A 21,500-nucleotide genomic window follows, 5' to 3' on the forward strand; every position below is an offset into this window, starting at 1 on the left:
CGCAATCAACTCTGACAGCACAGGGTTAGCTTATATGTTACCTACTCCCCAGCCTATAAACAAACAAAACACTCTTTGCTATCAAACCCAACTCACAGAGACCCCATATAGGGTTTTCTTGGGAAAGGAGCCCTGGTGGCAAAAACAGTTAAGCACTTGGCTGCTAACTGAAAGGCTGGTGGTTCGAACTCACCTTGCAACTCTGCAGGAAAGACCTGGTGACTGGCTTCCATAAAGATTATACAGCCTAGGAAGCCCGTGGGGCAGTTCTCCTCTGTCACGTGCAGTCACTATGAGTTGAAATCGACCTAATAATAATCTTTTCTGAAGCAAATCACCAGGCCTTTCTTCTCTGGTGTTTCTGGGTGGGTTTGAATTGCCAACCTTTAAGTGGGGAGTGAAGTGCAAACCATTTGTGCCACCCAGGGAGCCCCAACCTATAAAACTTTTCTAATCTATACCCATTGGGTTGGGCTATGGTCATTATTATTAAGTGTGCCCCAGGCCACATAGCCCATCCTTTTCTGGTAACAGCCCCTCTCCCCACACTATGTGGCTCTGGTCCAGCTGTCAAGCAGGCCACACACCCACAACACCAAGGCGGGCCAGTCCCAGTGACCAGTCCAAGGGTGGCTGCGTAACCACAAACAGGGCCAATCAGAATCCTTCCTTGGAATTACAATGCCCACCAGCAGAAGTCGAGATGACAAGCTGGGATGACAGCTTCCAAAGCTCCCTGGTCTCCTGATGGAAGCCCATCTCAGCAGGAGAAAATGAGGCCAACACGAGGGATAGGCAGAAAACACAAAAGACCCCAAAATAAAAATTCTAGGCAGCAGCAATGAGTCCTAGTTCCAGTGCCTGAGGACCTAGTTTCTGTGTTCCTGATTTTTAACTCTGTGTGCTACCTCTGTATCTTTCCTATCTGTGGGATAAATGATTCTCATGTATGCAAGCTAGTTTGAGTGGGTTTCTGTCACTTGGTATCATGGATTGAATTGGGTCCCCCCCCAAATACCTATCAGCTTGACTAGGTCATGATTCCCTTGTATGATTGTATAACTGTCTACCATTTTATCATCTCATGTGATTTCCCTATGTGTTGTAAATCTTACCTCTATGATGTAGTAAGATGGACCAGTGACAGTTATATTGACGAGATCTACAAGATTAGATAGTGTCTTAAGCCAATCTCATCTGAGATATAAAAGAGAGAAGCAAGCAGAGAGACATGGGGACCTCATACCACCAAGAAAGCAGCTCCAGGAGTAGAGCGTGTCCTTTGGACCTGAGGTTCCTGCACTGAGATGCTCCCAAACCAAAAAGACTGATGACAAGGACCTTCCCGTAGAGCCGACAGAGAGAGAGAAAGCCTTTCCCTGGGGCCGGTGCCCTGAATTCGGACTTCTAGCCTACTGGACCGTGAGAGAATAAGCTTCTCTTTGTTAGAGCCATCCACTTGTGGTATTTCTGTTACAGTAGCACTAGATGACTAAGGCACTTAGCAACAGAAATAGCCCAATTGACCCACCTTTACTAGTGCTCCCCTCCCTTCTCAGGAAAGAGGACTTTCTTCTCCTTTCTAAGACTCATCCAGTCACTTATCCACTGTCTCATTTCTCCCTAGTTTGTACGAAAACTTCTCCAGAAACCCGAGCCTCATTTTCTTATTATGATGGATACCTACCCTTTCCAGAGTCAGATTTTTTCCTTTAGCTTAAGACCCTAGGAGCTCTGGTGGCACAGTGGGTAAGTGTTGGGCTGCTAACCAAAAGGTTGGCAGTTTGAATCCATCAGCTGCTCCTTGGAAGCCCTATGGGGCAGTTCTCTGTCTTATAGGGTCTCTATGAGTCAGAATCAGCTCAAAGGCAATAGGGTTTTAAGTCCCTAACATTTGAAAAAACCAAACAAAATAGAACAAAGGCAAAGTTTTCCTGTTGATGCTGAATTGTCCTGAAGCTTCTGGGTCTTTTATCAAGATTCCACAGTGGTCCTCACCATTCATTCATGTACTTTCTCCTGCCACTCACTGCGATTTGACTTCTTCCCAAATTAGTCCATCGAAATTACTATCCTGAAGGTCAATCAATCCAAAAATGACAACACTAAACGAGTTGCCGTTGAGTCCATCTGACTCATGATGACCCCACGTGTTGCAGAGTTGAACTGTGCTCCAAAAAGTTTTCACCACTGTGACCTTTGGGAAGCTGATCCAAGGCCTTTCTGGCATTTTTATCACCCAGGGACTCCTTCAAGATCAACAATGGCCTCTTACCTGAAGTCCAACCAAAACCAAACCCCCTGCTGTCGAGTCAATTTCGACTCATAACGACCCTTTTGGACAGAATAGAACTGCCCCACACGGTTTCTGAAGAGCACCTGGTGGCTTCAAACTGTCAACCTTTTGGTTAGCAGCCATAGCTCTTAACCATTGCACCACCAGGGTTTCCTTAATTGAAATCAGAAGAATGCTTTGTCAGGAAAAAAAAATGACCAAGACTTGGAAATGGGCAAAAGAAATTCTTGGATGTCCTTGCAGTGCAATCCAAGAGTTGTCTTGCAGACCCTTGGAGGGTGAGGTCATCTGATTCTACAGGGTGCAATCCTCTGACTGACTTGCTGAGGACTGGGCTATTTTATAACTCTGTAAGGATCTACATGGTAGAAAAACCATAGCAATTCAAAGGTTTCCTGTCCCATGCAATGCAGATGATTCGTGATGATCCCTCTTCATAGTTATGCAAATCAATTTTGCAGAAAAGAATTTAAAGCTAAGTCAAATTGGGACAGCTTTAAGTTTTACAGATATATATATATGGAAAGAGAATACAACGCTGACGCACAGCTTTCCTGACTTTAAACCAATCAGCATCCCCTTGTTCTGTCCGAACAACTGCCTCTTGATCTATGTAAAGGTTCCTCATGAGCACAATTAAGTGTTCTGGAATTCCCATTCTTGGCAATGTTATCCGTAATTTGTTATGATCCACACAGTCGAATGCCTTTGTGGCCAGAATGCTCCTTAGAAGCAAGGATGGCGAGACTACATCTTACATACTTTGGACATGTTGTCAGGAGGGATCAGTCCCTGGAGAAAGACATCATGCTTGGCAGAGTACAGGGTCAGCAGAAAAGAGGAAGACCTTCAACGAGGTGGATTGACACAGTGGCTGCAACAATGAGCTCAAGAATAACAATGATTTTAAGAGTGGCTCAGGACTGGGCAGGGTTTCGTTCTGTTATGCATAGGGTCGCTATGAGTCGGAACCTACTCAATGGCACCTAACAACAACAACAACATATATATGGAGCCCTGATGCACTGTGGTTAAGTATTCTGCTGCTAACCAAAAGGTCAGCTGTACAAATCCACCAGCCGCTGTATGGGAGAAAGATGTAGCAGTCTGCTTCCACGTAGATTTACAGCCTTGGAAACCCTACAGGCAGTTCTACTCTGTCTTACAGGGTCACTATGAGCTCAAATCGAGTTGATGGCAATGGGTTTTGGGTTCGTACAAATACACACACACATATACACACACACACACAGTAAAAGCTGAAACTTGTGTAAGGCAGAAACCTGTGGGAGGAGGAAAACTTAAATAGAGAGCAACTGGGAAGAGGTAAGAGTGCACACTGTCAAAGGCGGAAAACTTGCGAGACCTGGAAAAACATGGCAGTCATGTAGAGTTCTGGTTCTCACAAGTCTCACTGTATATAAAACCTTCAAAATATGGTCATTTCCATATGGTAAACATCTCAGTTATACTTACAACCAGTCAGTTCAGACTACCATATTCCAAGTGCTCCCGAACCACATGTGGCCAGTGGCCTAGAGACTAAGCAGTGCTGGGTAGAGACCCCAGTAGGGCAGGCCACAGCAACAAGGCAAAAGGGGGATTTTTTTGAAATGCAAATCTACGGTTGCTCCCCATCTTTAAAAAACAAAAAAACACTTTCAGTGACTTCCCGTCATTATAGAATAAAGACTCAATTCATTAAAATGGCTCACAAGACCTGATGTCCTGGTGCTTTCTCCAGCCTGAAGTCTGTCTAACCTATCTGAAGTCTCTGGCCCATGTATGCACCATCGCACAAGGCCTCAGTGCGTGGTGACCAGAATTGAAGGAGGAAGGAGAGACTGTCAGGTGGCTCACTCTCCTCCACCTCCTGCCCTAGTGCCATCGACAATCTGGCCAAGGCATGGGACTAGGAAGAGCCTTGGGCAAAGAACAAATTAAAAAAAAAAAAAGAAGTGAAGCTTCTCAGCCAATGATAGGATCTATGTGTGGAATGGAAACCCTGGTGGCGTAGTGGTTAAGAGCTATGGCTGCTAAGCAAAAGGCTGGCAGTACGAATCTATCAGGCGCTCCTTGGAAACTCTATGGGGCAGTTCTGCTCTGTCCTATAGGCTCACTACAAGTCAGAATTGACTTGACGGTAATGGGTATGTGTGGAATGAGACATAAGACGCACTCCCAGGGTCATGAAGAGTAATTTTCATAGGGCTCTCATAAGAAAGGCCTGGTGAGCTATTTCGGAAAGATCACAGCTACTGAAAACCCTATGGAGTACAGTTCTACTCTGAAAAAGATAGCATCACCAGGAGTTGGACTAGGCTTGCAGGTAGACAGATATAAAATATCTGATTATTCCTAAGTGAAACTAAGCGAGCAAAAACTTAAACACAAACTACAAAGTACACATCAAAACAGTCATACACCACAAAAGTCAGTCAAAGTCCTTGACTAAGTTTTAGCTTTAGCTGTTTCTTTTTAAAATTCTATTAAACACTCAGAATGCATAACACTCTCTCTCTATATATATATATACCAGAAAGTGAAATGGTATCAAGAACCTAAAACCACACATGAACACCGAGTTCCACTTTACTGATTGATTCAGAACTTCTCAACAAAATTGTATCACAGGAACTCTTCAGCAGAACACAATATTTTCACAATGTTTTATTTTAACAGTGTCATATCCAGGCAGAAGTGAATTAATTATCATCAACACCTAATTAATAAATAAGCAGGCAGGCTGTTTTTCTGAGAAGGCATACAAATAAAGGACTTAAATGTTACTGAGTTCCACTTAAATAGGAAGAGTTATCTTTCACATCACACTTTATACGCCAAGGTCAAAATTACTTGATATATAATAGATTATGATAACCTAGATGCACTGACCTTTCTTAAACAGAGTGCTACCAAGAAAAACATAATTCATTAAACATTCATTCTGGATCCTAAAAGGCTAAAGCAAATTTTCTAGTACAGAAAGAATTATAACAAAGAAAATGCTGCCAGGCTATCCAATGTTTACACTGAGCTTAAGGAATTTTGTTTTGCCAAGACGTGCAAGACTAATTCCTTTAAATGTTCTTAAAGCACAAACAGCCACATGTCCTAGGAAGCACGCGATAAAATGCCTGGGATTCCAGTTATTTTAAAACGAATTAATAAAGAAGGAGTGCCCTGTACAATAAGGGCAAAGAGACTAGAAAGAATTAGCAAAGAATAAACATCTCCACAAAGTCAGAGGACATGATTTCTAGGATAGAATGCTAAATAAAAAGAGCAAAGTACAGAACAGTGCTCGGAGTCAGCTACCTTTTGTTAGGAAAAGGGAGGAAAATATAATATAGTCTCTTGGACAGGAAGGATAACTCAGGAACAATAAAAATGTTTATCAATAGAGGTGGGTGGCAAGTGAGATTTCTAAGACTAACTTTTTATAGCATTTTCAAAGTTTTAGCAATGCAAACATTTTACATCTTCAAAAAGTTAAAACTCATGGGGGGAGGCGCGGGGAGCTAAAATTGAATACAAACAGAAATAAAAGAACCAAAACATATCAAATTGGAAACATAAATAGAATTCATGCTAGTAACTGTTAAACAGAACACCTTGACCATACAGACTTGGGAGGCTATATTCTAAAGAGAAAAGGAAGTGCCAAGATCTCTTAAACTTTATACTCAGTTGGTTTATTGACGGTAGGAATCACAGCTTGGCAAAACACGTATGCATCTTGGAGGGTTGAGCAAAGAAACATACTAATAGAATGACGAATCATTAAATTGCAACATATTAATAGAACGGTGAATCATTAAACTGCAAGTGATATGATACAAACGAAACGTAAGAGAAGTTAAATAAAAAAAATAAAATGAATATACAGTTTGCAACATGAACTTTTGACTGCCAGAGGGGACGTACTTCTTGGCAATACTGCAGGATCCCCTCCTTGGTGCCAATGCAGGTTTTGGTCCCCGACGGGTCAGACTCCCACTTCCCGTTCTGCACGTTCATATGCATGTTCAGCTTGCCACAGAACATGGCAATCTGGGGTTCTGCCAGCAGGCCAGTGTTTCCGTCCGTGGGCACCTAAAAAAGAGAAGTTTTGGTGAGTTACAGAATCCATAATTCTGGGGTAGAGGTGAGGGGCAGGTATGCAAAGGGGAATAGGGAACGGGGAACCACATCAAAAACTGTTCTCTTCTTCTTGCTGATCCTCGACTATGAACCAGCCCTGCCTTCAGCAACACTTCGCATTCAAAAACCAGGGAAACCCTCAGTGAGATGGATTAACCCAATCGCTGCAACAAAGGACTCACACATACCAGCGAGTATGAAAATGGTGCATGACCAAGAAGTTCTGGTTCTCTAAATGGGCATGCCAGCCCAGGGGCAAGGATGAGAAGCAGGAAGGGACAGGAATGCTGGTAATGCGGAACCCAAAGTCTAGACGGGGAGAGTGTTGACATATAGTGGGGTTGGCAAACAATGTCACAAAACAGTGTGTGCGTTAATTGTTGAATGAGAAGCTAATTTGCTCTGTAAACCTTCATCTAAAGTACAATTAAAAAAATAAAAGAAGCTTTCGTTCGGTTATAACACGAGGCCACCATGAGGCAACAGAGGCTGGCAACGACAAACGTTAGACACTTACACCACCTATAATACAGTGCTTTTATTACACTGAAAGAAGAAGAAATTAGCAACATTCAAAGGAATTTATCTACCGAAAAGTTTACACTTTTTTCCCCACAGCGGATTTTGTGGTGCCCCCTGAAAGGTTCTGACCATAAAACAAGACGTGTTTCTGAAATAAAAATAATCACACCAAAGGAAATCACGTTCTCATAATAACGTCAAACTGAGGCACACAGAGCACAAAGCTAGTTCTGCCGGGGATCAGGTCCAGGAAGGAGTACAGCTGTCTGCCTCCTACCGGTGCCGAGAGCATGGTGTTAGGTGCCTAAGCGACTACTTTATGATTTTTTGAAGACAAAAACTCAAACACTGTTGAATTTGCCATCTACAAACGTGAATCAAGAAGTTAGGCTTTCCACCTGGTTTTTCCATGGCAGACAATGTAACACTTGAGAAAGATAGCTTTGAAAAGAGCCCCTTCTGTATTTTCAAAACCTTGTATCGATGGGTATTACGATGTTGTTGTCGAGTCAGTTCCAACTCACAGTGACCCCATGTGTGTCAGAGTAGAACCATAGGGTTTTCAATGGCAGATTTCTCAAAGATCACCAGGCCTTTCTTCCTAGGCACCTCTATGGGAACTTGAACTGTCAACCTTTTAGTTCACAGTCAAGGGCATTAACCGTTTGCACCATTTCAGATAAACAGTTTTAAAGGGAAAATAGAATTTCTGAAATATCCATAGTACCTAACTCCATAGGTTCTGATACCTCTAAAGAAAAAAAAAAAATCAGCAAGAGTTTGACACAGAGGAATCAAAAGACCATTCAGCAGAGCAATTCCTCTCGTTAATCCGGCTGCTAAAGAAATGTGAGACACTCATGCCAAGAAGAATTACCATCCAGCAGAGGCCAGTGACGCAGTCAGCAGCTGGGCTCTTCTGGAATAACTTCTATCATTCCTAAAAACCGTCCACAGGAGGGGAAAGAAAAAACACCAAAACTGCACTGAGAGGCTTCAGCTAAAGGAAAGGAATAGCCTCCTAGCATCTCTTTCCACAGAAATGTTAAAATAGCTCAAACATCTGTCTGTTCCAAGCATCCTCCTGTAGACTTTGTCCAACCACAACAGAGAATTGTGTTCTAAGAAAAAAAAAAAAACAAAACCAAAACAGGTCTTGCACTGAATCCAGCTCAGCCTATTACAGCTGTAAGTGCACAAGCTGCCGGTAAAATCTCTAAAACCGTGGTTCAAGTCACTTTTTCTACATTTCTAATTCTAGCTGATAAGGTATATTTAACAAAATTCTGCCTCTACATGGCCAGATGTTTAGGCAATTCACATCCAACAGCAACTGAGGCTTCCTCCTGTCTGAGAAACCAAATTTTTAAGGTTGTAAATCTTTACAGAAGCAGGCTGCCACATCTTTCTCCCTCAGAGTGGCTGGTGAGTTTGAACTGCTGACCTTTCAGTTAGCAGCCAAGCACTTTAACCGCGGTGCAGCCAGAACTTGAAAGACAGGCCTGAAAATCGGTTTCCAAAAGGTCACAGCCTTGAAAACCGTATGGAGCACAGCTCAATGGTGACACATATGGAGTCACCATGAGTCAGAATCGACTAGATGGCAACTAACAACAACAAGGGGTTTCCTAGTAAAACTTTTGATGCTGAAAGTGCAACCCGGGAAAACTGGTCATCCTACCTGGCAAACACATCAAATAAATATCTCGTCATTTTTCTTCCACCTGGACTTTTTACTTTTATTTCGTCTATTGTTCACTTTGTCATCCTTTCAGCCTAACAACAACATTTTCTTAAAATGGAGATAGTTTAATAGCCTAAACTTTGATTCTTCAATAACTAGGGCATATGTTTAAACCAGAAATTATAAAATTGATTGTATGTGTACGTGAGGTTTCAGAAGAGGGCGTGCAACCAGAGATATCATTGCTGAGGTCAGATGGACCCTGGCTGAAAGCAGAGAATACCAGAAAGATGATTACCTGTGTTTTATTAACTACGCAAAGGCATTCGACTGTATGGACCATAACAAGTTAAGGGTAACGTTGCAAAGAATGGCAATTCCAGGGCACTTAATTGTGCTCATGATGGCCCTGTATATAGATCAAGAGGCAGTCATTTGAACAAAACAAGGGGATCCTGCATGGTTTAAAATCAGGAAAGGTGTGTGTCAGGGTTGTATCCTTTCACCATACCTATTCAATCTGTATGCTGAGGGAATAATCCACGAAGCTGGACTATATGAAGAAGAATAAGGCATCAGGATTGGAGGAAGATTCATTAACAACCTATGATATGCAGATGACACAACCTTGTTTGCCGAAAGTAAAAAGGAATTAAAGTACTTATTGATCAAGATCAAAGACTAGAGCCTTCAGAATGGACTGCACCTCAACATAAAACAAAAATCCTCACAACTGGACCAATAAACAACATCATGATAAACGGAAAAATACTGAAGTTGTCAAGGACTTCACGTTACTTGAATCCATAATCAACACCCATGAAAGTAAAACCTGTACCTGTTGCCGTCGAGTCAATTCCAACTCAGAGCGACCCTACAGGACAGAGCAGAACCGCCCCATAGGAATTCCAAGGAGCGGCTGGTGGATTTGAACTGCTGACCTTTATCGTTAGCAGCCATAGCTCGGAACCACTACGCCACCAGCGTTTCCCCCATGGAAGTAGCAGTCAAGAAATCAAATGACATATTGCATTGGGCGAATCTGCTGCAAAAGACCTCTTTCAAGTGTTAAAAACAAAGATGTCACTTTGAAGACTTAACGTGTGCCTGACCCAAGCCAAGTATTTTCAATCGCTTCATATATATGCAAAAGCTGGACAATGAATAAGGAAGATGGAAGAAGAACTGATGCCTTTGAATTATGGTGTTGGCAAAGAATGTTGCATATGGGCTGCCAGAAGAACAAATCTGTCTTGGAAGAAGTACAGCCAGAATGCTATTTAGACGCGAGGATCCCCAGTCTTCGTCTCACATACTTTGGACATGTTATCAGAAGAGATCAGTCCCTGAAGTAGGACATCATGCTCGGTAAAGTAGAATGTCAGGGAAAAAGAGCAAGACCCTCGACAAGATGGATTGACACAGTGGCTGCAACAAACGGGCTCAAGCATAGTAACGACTGTGAAGATGGTGCAGAAACCAGGCAGTGTTTCATTCTGTTGTGCAAAGGGTCGCTAAGAGTTGGAATGGACTTGGCAGAATCTAACAACAACATATAAAACCAAAAAAAACCAAACCCACTGCCGTCGAGTCGACTCCGACTCATAGCGACCCTATAGGACAGAGTAGAACTGCCCCGTAGAGTTTCCAAGGAGTGCCTGGTGGATTTGAACTGCCAACCTCTTGGTTAGCAGCTGTAGCACTTAACCACTACGCCACCAGGGTTTCCAACAACAACAAATGTGAGGTACATTTAACATTACAAGAGGCCCTTCACAGATACTTAAATCACAGAAGCATGTATATCAGGCAAGATTATTTTCTCAAACCAACACCAGCTGTGTGCATGAACATCGGAGCAATTAGTTTGGGAACACAAACTGAACCAGAAGCTTGTCTATTCTGACTGAAGCCCACCAGCAAAGAATTCCATCCTTTAAGTAACATATCCTTGGCTCAGTTAGTTAAAACAAGACAAACAACCCACAGGAGCCTCACCTGCCTCAAATATTACCCATTTTACATAATAAAGCCTGGTTGCTAGGAGCAGGTCACTCTTTGACATTCAGTGAGAAGGAAAAAACCTCAGCAGCAGCCAAGGTGGCCACACAGGAGACAATACCTAGCCATCCAAGTATCCAGCATGTTGACTGGAATCCCTTTTTCTAAATGAAGCCTCAAAACACCAGGTGCCATAGAGTGAATTCTGAGGCATTGAGACCCTGTGTGTGTCAGAGTAGAACTGTGCTCCATAGGGTTTTCAATGGCTGTTTTTTTGGAAGTATACTGCCAGGTCTTTCTTCCGAGGTGCCTCTGGGTGGACTTGAACCTCTACCCTTTCAGTTAGCAGCCAAGCACAGTTAACTGTTCCCACCATCCAGAGACTCCTGAAGCCTCAAATCATAAACCCAAAAATCATAAATCATAAACCCAGAAAATCATACTAAATCATACCAAGGGTCTTATTCAGGACTAGTTATTATAAACATACTTAAAATTGAAATCTTTGGGTCATAGAGTAACTTTCTTGCTGCCGGTGAAAACACAAACTCTCTCAAAGTCATCCTAAAGATAATGATTTCTAAGTTTTAATAGCAAAAAAACAGAAATACTATTGTTGTTAATTGCTGTCGAGTCAACCTGACTCATGGCAACCCCGTGTGTGAAGAGCAGAACTGTTCCACTGGGTTTTCAAGGCCACAACTTTTCAGAAACACATCGCCAGGCCTGTCTTCAGAGGCACCTCTCGGGGGGGGGAGGTTTGAACCACCAACCTTTCTGCTAGTAGTCGAGCATGTAACTGTTTGAGCCAGCCAGGGACAGAAATACTTTAGCAGATGGGTAATATCATTTAAATAACTAATACCTCTTAATTTTGTTATTATCTTAACACTTTCTAAGGTGGCTGATGTTTATTTTACAGAAATCTGAAACAACATCTAAAAGAGCAGAACCCTGGTATAACTGGTCATTCCTGGCACACGCATTCTGAGATGAATGTGAAGGTAATTCCTATAACTTGAATAACTTTCCACTGACATCATAAACTGGAGATGCTTTCCCATGGGAAAACAGCCTTCTGTGACAATGAACAAAATAACAAGGAGGAGTCCACACATCAGCGTCCACACACTGCCTCAAAACCAAGAGCCTATTTACAGAACGCTCTGAACTAGAGATGTAAAATCACACTTAGAAGTGCTGAAAATATTTTTAAATAATCCTTTGCTCCCAGAAATGTATACACTATTTTTTAGTCTCAGTATATACATGCCTATTCCTGTGAATCGACTCGACGGCACTGGGTTTTTGGATTGCCGTGGAGTCAATTCCGATTCATAGTGACCCTATAGGACCGAGGAGAACTGCCCCATAAGGTTTCCAAAACGTGGTCGGTGGATATTAACTGCTGACCTTTGGTAAGCAGCCAAATGCTTAACCACTGCACCACCAGGGCTCCCGACTATATAAATAGAGCACGGAAAAGAAAATGGATGTTCCAAAGCGATTTAGCAGCCTGGTTTCAAAAGGGCCTTAAGAGTATTTAAAATAAATAAATGTAAGCTTCTGGGCCTGTTCTGAGCCCAACTGCAGAGGTGAATTTGGAGACCTGATACCTAGAATTGCTGCAATTCACAAATAAGCATGAAGCTGGCTTCTTGAACAAGTAAGTTCTCCTGCGTTTTTTCAAACTGGGCGTTCTCTTGCTCCAGGAAGTTTCTCTCTTTATTATCAACAAGGAGATGGAAATTCCTTATACAGCAGGCTTGGCAACAATCCTCCCCACAAAGTCTAGGCTTCAGGAGGAAGGCAAACAAGGAGCTCTGTGTTTCGGCAGCTAAAAAGTCCCGCTTGGCAAGGAGAGCACATAGATCTACAGCTTAGTGCGTCGTGGATTTTACGGAATTTTAAGGTTTGTGGCTAATGAAAACCACTCGATTTCAGCATTTAAATCTCCTCATTGGTCTCAACAGCCGGTCTCAGATAGTGGAGTACTTGGTACTTTTTAATCAGATCATGATTTCCTCAGGATTGAACTTTTACATAGTAACTGTTCTAAAGCACAGGACAGTGATATTATTTCTATCACCTCCAAGATTTCCTCATATAAATATAGTTTTCCCTGAACCTGACTGTAATTCAATTATATTCCCCCCCAAAGCCTTTAAATTTCATTTAGCAACAGCTACAGTTTCCATTTTCAATGTAACGAACTGTTCTCTAAAATCACAATCTAGGAAATTGAGAGTGAATTTTCTCGACCCCTTCTTCCAAGGGGTAATGAAGTACATTAACATAAACAGGTTTTCCTTAACATAAACAGGTTTTCATTCTCCAAAGGAAAAGGAGTATCTGTAAGGTTTTCCTTTAAATGCCAAAAATATCTTCAGCAGACCTGGCACATCTGCAATTGCTCATTTTTATCTCAAAGCAGGAAAGCTGAAATTAAAATTAGAATCACAGAGCTAGAAGAATCCGGAAAATTATCTGCCCCAAGTCTAAGGAGAAGGCAAAGCTCTGGGAAGAGATTGATACAAGGCCACACAGTCATGAAGAAGCAGAGACAGGAACACGTCAAGGGTTATGTGGATGTGACCAAACCAACTAACTGAAATTAAAATGGAAAATGGTAATTTTCCAAGGCTTTGCCCCTCTGTGTGAGTGCAGGTACCAGGGGGTGAAAAAGAACGGACACGCTAATCAAAAAAAAAAAAAAACTGGAATGTAATTACTGACACTGTACACAGCTCCAATTTCCCCACGTGGAGGGCCAGCCACATTCATCCCAGGCACTGTTTAGCTGCACAAGTATTTCAGAGCTCGAGTTTCACCCTACAAACAATTTGCCAGCCACAAAAGTGAGTAAAAAAAACAAAAAAGTGAGTAGAGAGAGAAAAAACATCCTTTCAGAGGACTAATCCACATATTTCACTGCTTGAAATTTGACATTCTTATTGGTGCACTATGCATCTGGCTTCAAATTACGAATTATCACTCCCTGATGCTATCTGTGGTCTCTGCTGATACCAAGCTTTCCTTCCTTTCAAAGGACAGATATACTAAGTTGACTCCAAACCCCTGCTATCTCCTAACAAAGGCCTGTAAATAATCCCTGCTGCTAGTGTCGAGTAGGAAAACAAGAGGCCTCTCAGTAGAAACCCTTGTGATCCAGGACCCAAAAAATCAATCATCAAATCTTAAAGCATGCACTTCAGGCAGACCCAGGCAACAGTGACGTCCACTGACTAGTTTTGTTGCTGTGTGTGGTCAGATTCTGGCTCATAGTAACTCCATGTGACAGAGTTGAACTGTCCCACAGTGTTCCTTAACCCTTATGGGAGCCGATTCCCAGGTCTTTTCCCTCGAGAAGTGGCTGCTGGGTTCGAACTGTCAACATTTTGGTTTGCAGCTGAGCGCTTAACCAATTCACCAAAAAGGTTTAAAGGGAGAAACGGAACATCTCATTTGACTCTCAGAAGAACCAAGATAACCCACTTCCACATCTAACTCACATCAACAGAAAGGCTAAATGCCCACCTAAGAGTCTCACCAAGGCCTTGCTCCATGACCCACTGCTTGTTTTTCATTCATAATAAGCCAGCTGGCATTCCTAATACTAGTCCTCAAGATTTTTTTTTTTTTTAATTATAAATCTTGAATACTGTTTCAAGTAACACTTTGCTCCTATGGCACCAATATTTTGCAGTTGTTATTGGCTTTTTCCAATTTTTCTTTAGAGCAAAGGAGGCCTGGTGGCATGGTGGTCAAGGGCTACTAACTGAAAGATCAGCAGTTGGAACCCAGCACCTGCTCCACGGGAGAAAGACGTGGCAGTCTGCTCCTGTAAAAATTACAAACTTAGAAACTCTATGCAGCTGTACTACTCTGTCCTACAGAGTCACTATGAGTTGGAATTGACTGGACAGCAACAGGCTTTAAAGCAAATAAAATATGCAGCAAATCTATTTTAAATGCTTAGTACTAGATCCTATTATCGAAACATTTCTAAGCATGTTTAGAACAACTTGGATGAAGGAATCTACTTTTTGACTATAAATTTTATGAACTGTAAAAAGAAGGTTTTCTGATGAAAACGTAGTGTCCCAATTGAGATATGTCTTAAGTGTACAAATACATGATGGATTTTAAAGACTTAATATGAAAAATAGAATGAAATAAATATAGCTCTTTCATAATTTTTATATTGATTACATGCTGAAATAATAATTGAGTTAAATAAAATATTAAAATTAATTCCACCTAAATTTTTTTTTTTGCTTTGTTTTACTTATGTAATGTGGCTACCAGGAAATTTTAAATGACATATGTGTTGCCCATTATATTTCTATTGGACTGTGCTGCCCAAGGAAACTCTGGTAGTGTAGTAGTTAAGTGCTACGGCTGCTAACAAAAAGGTCAGCGGTTCGAATGCACCAGGCACTCCTTGGAAACTCTGTGGGGCAGTTCTACTCTGTCCTACAGGGTTACTATGAGTTGGAATGGACTCGACAGCAACAGGCTTGGTTTTTTGTTTTTTTTTTTGGTGCTGCCCTAAGCATGCCAGAAATAAGCCGGTAGAAAAAACGCAACACAATAATAAACAATGTTCATGTCAACGTAGTACCCATTTATCTTTTAGTAATCTCACTACAGACATATCATTTCCTCTTGGGCTTTTTTTTTTTTTAAAGCACTTCTTGGAAAGTAAGCACTTCAATTACTTCAATGCACTGGCCAGTACATTATATGGAGAAACCTGATAAATATTTGATATTTAATATATTTTATATGGTTCAGCAGGAGCCCTGGTGGTGCAGTGGTTAAGAGCTCAGCTGCTAACCAAAAGGTCAGCAGTTCAAATCCACCAGCAGCTCCTTGGAAACCCTCTGGGGCAGTTTTGCTCTATCCTATAACTAGGGCTGCTAACCAAAAGGTCAGCAGTTCAAATCCTCCATGCGCTCCTTGGAAACTCTACGGGCACTTCTATTCTGTCCTGTAGGGTCGCTCGCTATGAGTCAGAATCGACTCGATGGCAGTGGGTTTGGTTTTTTTTTTATAGGGTCGCTATGAGTTGGAATTGACTCAAAAGCAATGAGCTTTTGGTTTTAAGTGGCTCAGCTATGCGGTACGATCCATATTCTTTGGTTTCAGTTCCTAGAGCTGGAAATCAAGAATCTGAGTAGGGGCAAAGAGGAGTGATCCTCCAAACACATGCACTTTTTTCTTCCTTCACGCAATATATTTCTAAAAGGAAATACTTGAAATTTGAAAAAAGTCTAATGCAATAAACCACGCTCCTGCTCCTAGTTACATCTGGCTGTGTGAATGTAAAATCTGATTCTAATTATACTTCTCCCAGCACAGGGCATGCAAATTTCATCACCAAACACTCTTGGCTACCAAGATTATAGTCCGCCAAAACAGGATGTGCTTGTTGAAATCCGTAACACAAGCAGTGATGTTTCTTGCCACACAGAACGCAGGCCCAGCCCACTGTGGTATGTGTGCAGAAAAGTGGGTGGGGTGACAGCTGGGAACACATGAACTTCTGGAATGCTGGGTCAAGCAGACTGCTCATCGGACACTTCCCTTTGACACCATACCAGATTTCACCCCCGTGGCACAGTTAACTGAAGGTGGAGGAAGTCCAAATCCCAAAGGTAAAGAATGTCTCAAGAACACCTCGGTTTAGTGCACACAGAGCCAGGAGGTATGCGAAATAGTGATAAGCTGTGCTACCTAGTTATTCTAGTGCCTTGGAGTAATCTATCCCCCACATAACTTGAAAGCTAAACTGTTATCACTACAACACGTGAAAATAAATTGGTATAGCGAAAAAACAAACCAAACCCAGTGCCGTCCAGTCGATTCCGACTCATAGCGACCCTAAAGGACAGAGTAGAACTGCCCCATAGAGTTTCCAAGAAGCGCCTGGTGAATTCAAACGGCCAACCCTTTGGTTAGCAGCCGTAGCACGAAAATACCTCATTGGGGAGCACAAGGCTGGCAAACAAACATAGAAGGTGAGTATTATTTGCATAAAAGGTGATATTCCTGAGGTTGTTCCTCTCTTAATGTGAGACTTCCGACGTTGCCATGATATTTGTGATACCTCACCGGTGGCCTCGGAGATGCACTTAAGTGTATTTTATACAACAGTATTTATTCATCACTATCTAATGGCAAAGCATGAAAATGGGCTTTTATCTCTATCAATGGCGCTTTAGAGCACTACGGTGGCTTTCCTAGAGCATGAAGCTTATGCTAAGATGTTTCAATGTACACGTAAGCACAAACATAAGTTCTTTGGTTCTGATTTTTCCTTTTACTTCTTCTCACTTACCCACTATGTTGACCCACTTGAAATGTGCAGCATAAAAGAAACAGAGCACCAAGGTAGAATTAGATGGAGAAAAGAAAATGAAGTCTCTGAATAGGCTGCAGGTGGGAAGATGACGGAAAATCAGCTTCCAGAAGGAAAAACAGGTTTACAAGTAGAGTAGATTTATCATCTAATTAGAGCATATACAGTAGGGCCGCACTCACATAGCCGCATCTTACAAATGGCTTATGCTACTTGGACTAAAAAAAAAAAGGTGTATTTCTATATACTTTGTCAGTCCAGAAGTCTATTGCCTCTGAATTCATGCCAGCCCTATTGTCCTTTGTTGCTTCTACCAGCTCTGCGGGCCCTTGTGAAACACACATAGGCGGAGGGGCAATTAGGTTAAGAAAATTCCTAGTCTTGGGCTGCAGTGAGAGAGCCTGTATACCTACCTAAGCCTGGAACACTCCAGATTGTCCATGCCCTTTAGTATTCTTGCAATTTCTAGTACCAAAATGGCATGAACACGCTAATTATGTCAAAGACCCTTACAAAGAGGCTAGTTTCCAAGGTAAGTTAATTAAGGTATGATGCTGTCCCCTTCAGTATACGTTGAAATCTCAGAGCAGCTCTCAGGGGATGGAGGGAGAATATACATAGCAACCTCAAAGCTCTCCAGGAAGTCACTTCTATCATATTTCCTACTAGCACAGGGTGGAGCAGTTTAGAACATTTTCAGAGTCCGCTGGCAGACCATCCTCATTGTCAAATACCAGACTGTTTGTTTTAGCATGGGTCTATGAAATTGTGTTTAATTAAATGCTGTTAACTATTCAAGAATCCCTGGGTACACAGAGCAGGAGAAAAGTGTGGAGCAGAACTGAAATTAACGTAAAAAGACCAGATTTAATGGACTAAGACTGGAGGAGCCCCAGAAGACATGGCCCCCAGACTCTATGTTAACCCAGAACTAAAACCATTCCCAGAGCCAACTCTTCACACAAACATTAGTCTAGACTATAAAACGTAAAATAATAACTGGTGAAGATGTGCTTCTTAGTTCAAGTAAATATACGAGACTAAATGGGCAGCTCCTGTTCGGAGGCCGGATGAGAAGGCAGAAAGGGACAGGAGCTGGGTGAATGGACACAGGAAACGTGGGGTAGAAAGGGGGAGTGTGCTGTCACATTATAGGGATTGCAACTAGGGTCACACAATAATATGTGTATAAATTGTTGTATGAGAAATTAACTTGAGCTATAAACTTTCACCTAAAGCAAAAGAAAAAAAAAAAAGAGTCCCTGGGTGGTACAAACAATTAAGCACTCAAAACGCTGGTAGTTCAAATCCACCCAGAGGCACCTTGAAAGAAAGGCCTGGTGATCTGCTTCCAAAAGGTCACAGCCTTGAAAGCCCTATGGATCCGTTCTACTCTGCACACACGGGGCCGTCACGAGTGGGAACCCATTCGCTGGCAACTGGTTTGGTTTTCTTAGTTTATTGCCTATTAGCCAGTTCTTGGCATTAGTAAATTGGTCTCAATTAACAGTAAGAGAAAAACCATAGATGTAAGGATAATTAACAAATTTCATGAAAAGGTTCCTGAAAGGTCTTTAAAGCAAGTCACATTAGAAGAGAGCAAGTGGAAAAGAAAAGAAAAGAAAAAAGAAAAGAAAAGAAAAGAAAAGAAAAGAAAAGAAAAGGGAGTAACAGAATTCAGTGAAAGCTAACTGAGACAGGAATTTGGTTATTCATCATTTACTTCTATGCTTATCTCTTCAAACAGGCACACATATGCACACGTATTTGCCATTTATTAATTTCTCTTGTTTCCATAGACATTAGGCGGCTTCTCACTATCTAAAGCTACCTAATGTCTATGGGAACAAGAGAAACTAAATAAGTACATTATAAACCCAAACCAAACCCAGTGCTGTTGAGTCGATTCTGACTCATAACACAGGATAAGAATCCCAATATCTATAAGGGAAGTGGCACCAAAGAATTTACATGCTTAGAAGTTAACTTTCTCTTTTTATCTGAAGATAGAAATATCTCAGGAAGAAACCATGAAGTACCTTATTTGTGATACACCGGAAGGATATTTACATTATATTCTTCAGTTTATTTCCTTTCAAGGTTCCACAATATTTACTTATCTGCTTTAACCATCTGCTTTTAACCCTCATCCTACCATGTTTTTATTACTTGGACTTTGGATATAGGAGAAAACTGCTTTGCAAACATAATACGAATTCGTAGAGAATATTAAGTGGATGTGAAAAACCCACGATAACTTTCAAACATCATTCCTGTTCATTGTTCAAACTGTATTCTGTTAACTTATCACTTTTCGTGTAAGCTGAGATCATCTCTTCTCTTCTGGGGTTATAATATTGAAGAATACTCAGGGTTCAAGTTTCAGACCATTTGCCTGTTAAGCACAGATAGGTTATCCTCTTAAATAACTTACCACTAAAGCCCTTCTCACAAAAGCTTTCCCTACTCAGAATCCTCAGATTCACAGGGAGCTTTTCAAATTGCCTTTCATATCGCAATAAAGACTATCGGGAACTACAATATTAGAAGAAAATAATTCTGAAAGGGAGGTAACAGCAGAGGTTTTATTTTAGCTATATAAAAAAAAGTTGTTGCAAAAACGATAGAAAACCAAAAGCCAAAAAAATGGAGTCTTAACTTCTGATGTTGGTTTAGGTGACAAAACATCTGAGTCTTAGCTTTTCTGTTTTTTTAATTATTGTAGTTTAGATGCAGGTTTATAGAATAAACTAGCTTCTCATTAAACAAGTAGTACACATATTGTTTTGTGACACTGGTTATGAGTCTTAGTTTTTTTATCAATAAAGGGGGGATGAACCCATCTTGCCTAACTTAAAAGGCTGTCTGGGGCCCAAATATGATCTATATGAAGGTAATTTGACTGTGATGCTGGTAAAACAATGTGAGATGCTATTACCATGTGGATGCAAATTGATGGCATTGCCTATATTACATATCAGTCTAAATTACATAGTATTAGAATAGAAGAAAAAAATGCATAGGTGTCTCGGAACCTGCCTAAGCACGTCAGATCTATGAGGCAAAGACTTCCTACACCAGTGACATCACTAGGGTTGGTGTCACCCAGTGCGATAACTCATGGTGTCACCAACCCCCCGTGAACCTCCTCCTGTACCAGATCATACAGAATCCTTAACAACTTTTCTTGTCAATTTTAATCATAGAATAATATATGGTATAGTCATAAACTGCTTAAATGTAATATCTCCTAGATTATATGAATACTAACAACAAAATAATTTTGAAAAATCTTCCTACATTGAATTACAACATTATAATTACGGCATTATTAGTAAGGGGGCAGAAGCCTTTTTTAATTTTTCTCCTTCTTTTCCTTTGAGAAACCCTGGTGGCGTAGTGGTTAAGACCTACGGCTGCTAACCATAAGGTCTGCAGTTGGAATCCACCAGGCGCTCCTACAGGGTCGCTATGAGTCAGAATTGACTCAGTGGCAAAGGGTTTGTTTGTTTTGGTTTCCTTTAATTACTACTTCATTCTCAAAAAAGTTATTGATATAGGTTCACAAATTCTAATTACCATAATACTTTAGCTAAAACACCAGAAAAGTTGACAAACACCTGCAGCCACAAAAACAACAGCTTACTTGTAGCGCGTGCAGCCAAAACCACGTAATTAAAGCATCACTGTAATTTGGTAATAATGACAAGGAACACATTAGAAGGTTCAAAAAGTGAATTAACATAGAGCTTCAGCCTAGTAGGTATATTGATACATGTAACTTAGGCTTACAAAAAGCTTTTTTGTTGTTATAACTAACTAGAGGGATGTTCTATTAAAAAATAATAAATTTCTGCTGCAAAAACACAGTACAAAAATTTTATAGACAGTCATTTTGATGTCACCCCTCTGACAGTGTCACCCGGTATGGTCCGCACCCACCATACCCTCCTAGCAAGGCCACTGTCCTAGGCCTTATTTTTTTTAACATAAACTCAAATACAATGAGAATTGCTTCATTGTTTATATGAGATCCTCCTATTTACCACTTGTCTGCTTCTCTCTCTCCCCCACATTCTAGAACTCAATAAATACTTATGGAAGCCATTAATGAATGCCTGGCATGAAAATAATAACAAAAATAATAAACTAGAATGTAGAAAATGTAATTAATGATAAGGCATAGAATGATATAAAATGAATTCCAACCTAGATACCTGTGAGATATTTTTAGTGGCACCAGAAGCGTAATTTCCTAATGTAAGGGGGAAAAAAAATGCAGTGTCCACACCTCCTTCTTTACTGATTACCAAATACCAATTGCAGCTCAAAGTTTCCAAGAACTTTCAGGCTCCTCTCAAAAAATAAGAGTGCTCAAAAAGCAAGGCAACTTATTACCCATTTGGACCAATAAACTTCAATGTTAATTTCTTTATTCTCTGATAACACGTTCCTAACAGAAGCGTCATTTTGCAATCCAGACGACATTG

General features: G+C 41.1%; 1 protein-coding gene across 4 annotated transcripts in view; it reads right to left on the reverse strand.

The window, feature by feature from the left end:
* Window positions 1-21,500, reverse strand: part of APP (amyloid beta precursor protein) — a 295,049-nt gene that overhangs the window by 232,005 nt on the left and 41,544 nt on the right. For all 4 annotated transcript variants that reach the window (XM_064273133.1, XM_064273132.1, XM_064273131.1 and 1 more), the window contains exon 2: window positions 6,224-6,391. In XM_064273133.1, the coding sequence (XP_064129203.1) occupies window positions 6,224-6,391 (168 nt within the window). The remainder of the gene's footprint in view (window positions 1-6,223; window positions 6,392-21,500) is intronic.

The sequence above is a fragment of the Loxodonta africana genome, chromosome 20 (genome assembly GCF_030014295.1).
Source record: "Loxodonta africana isolate mLoxAfr1 chromosome 20, mLoxAfr1.hap2, whole genome shotgun sequence".
NCBI lineage: Eukaryota > Metazoa > Chordata > Mammalia > Proboscidea > Elephantidae > Loxodonta > Loxodonta africana.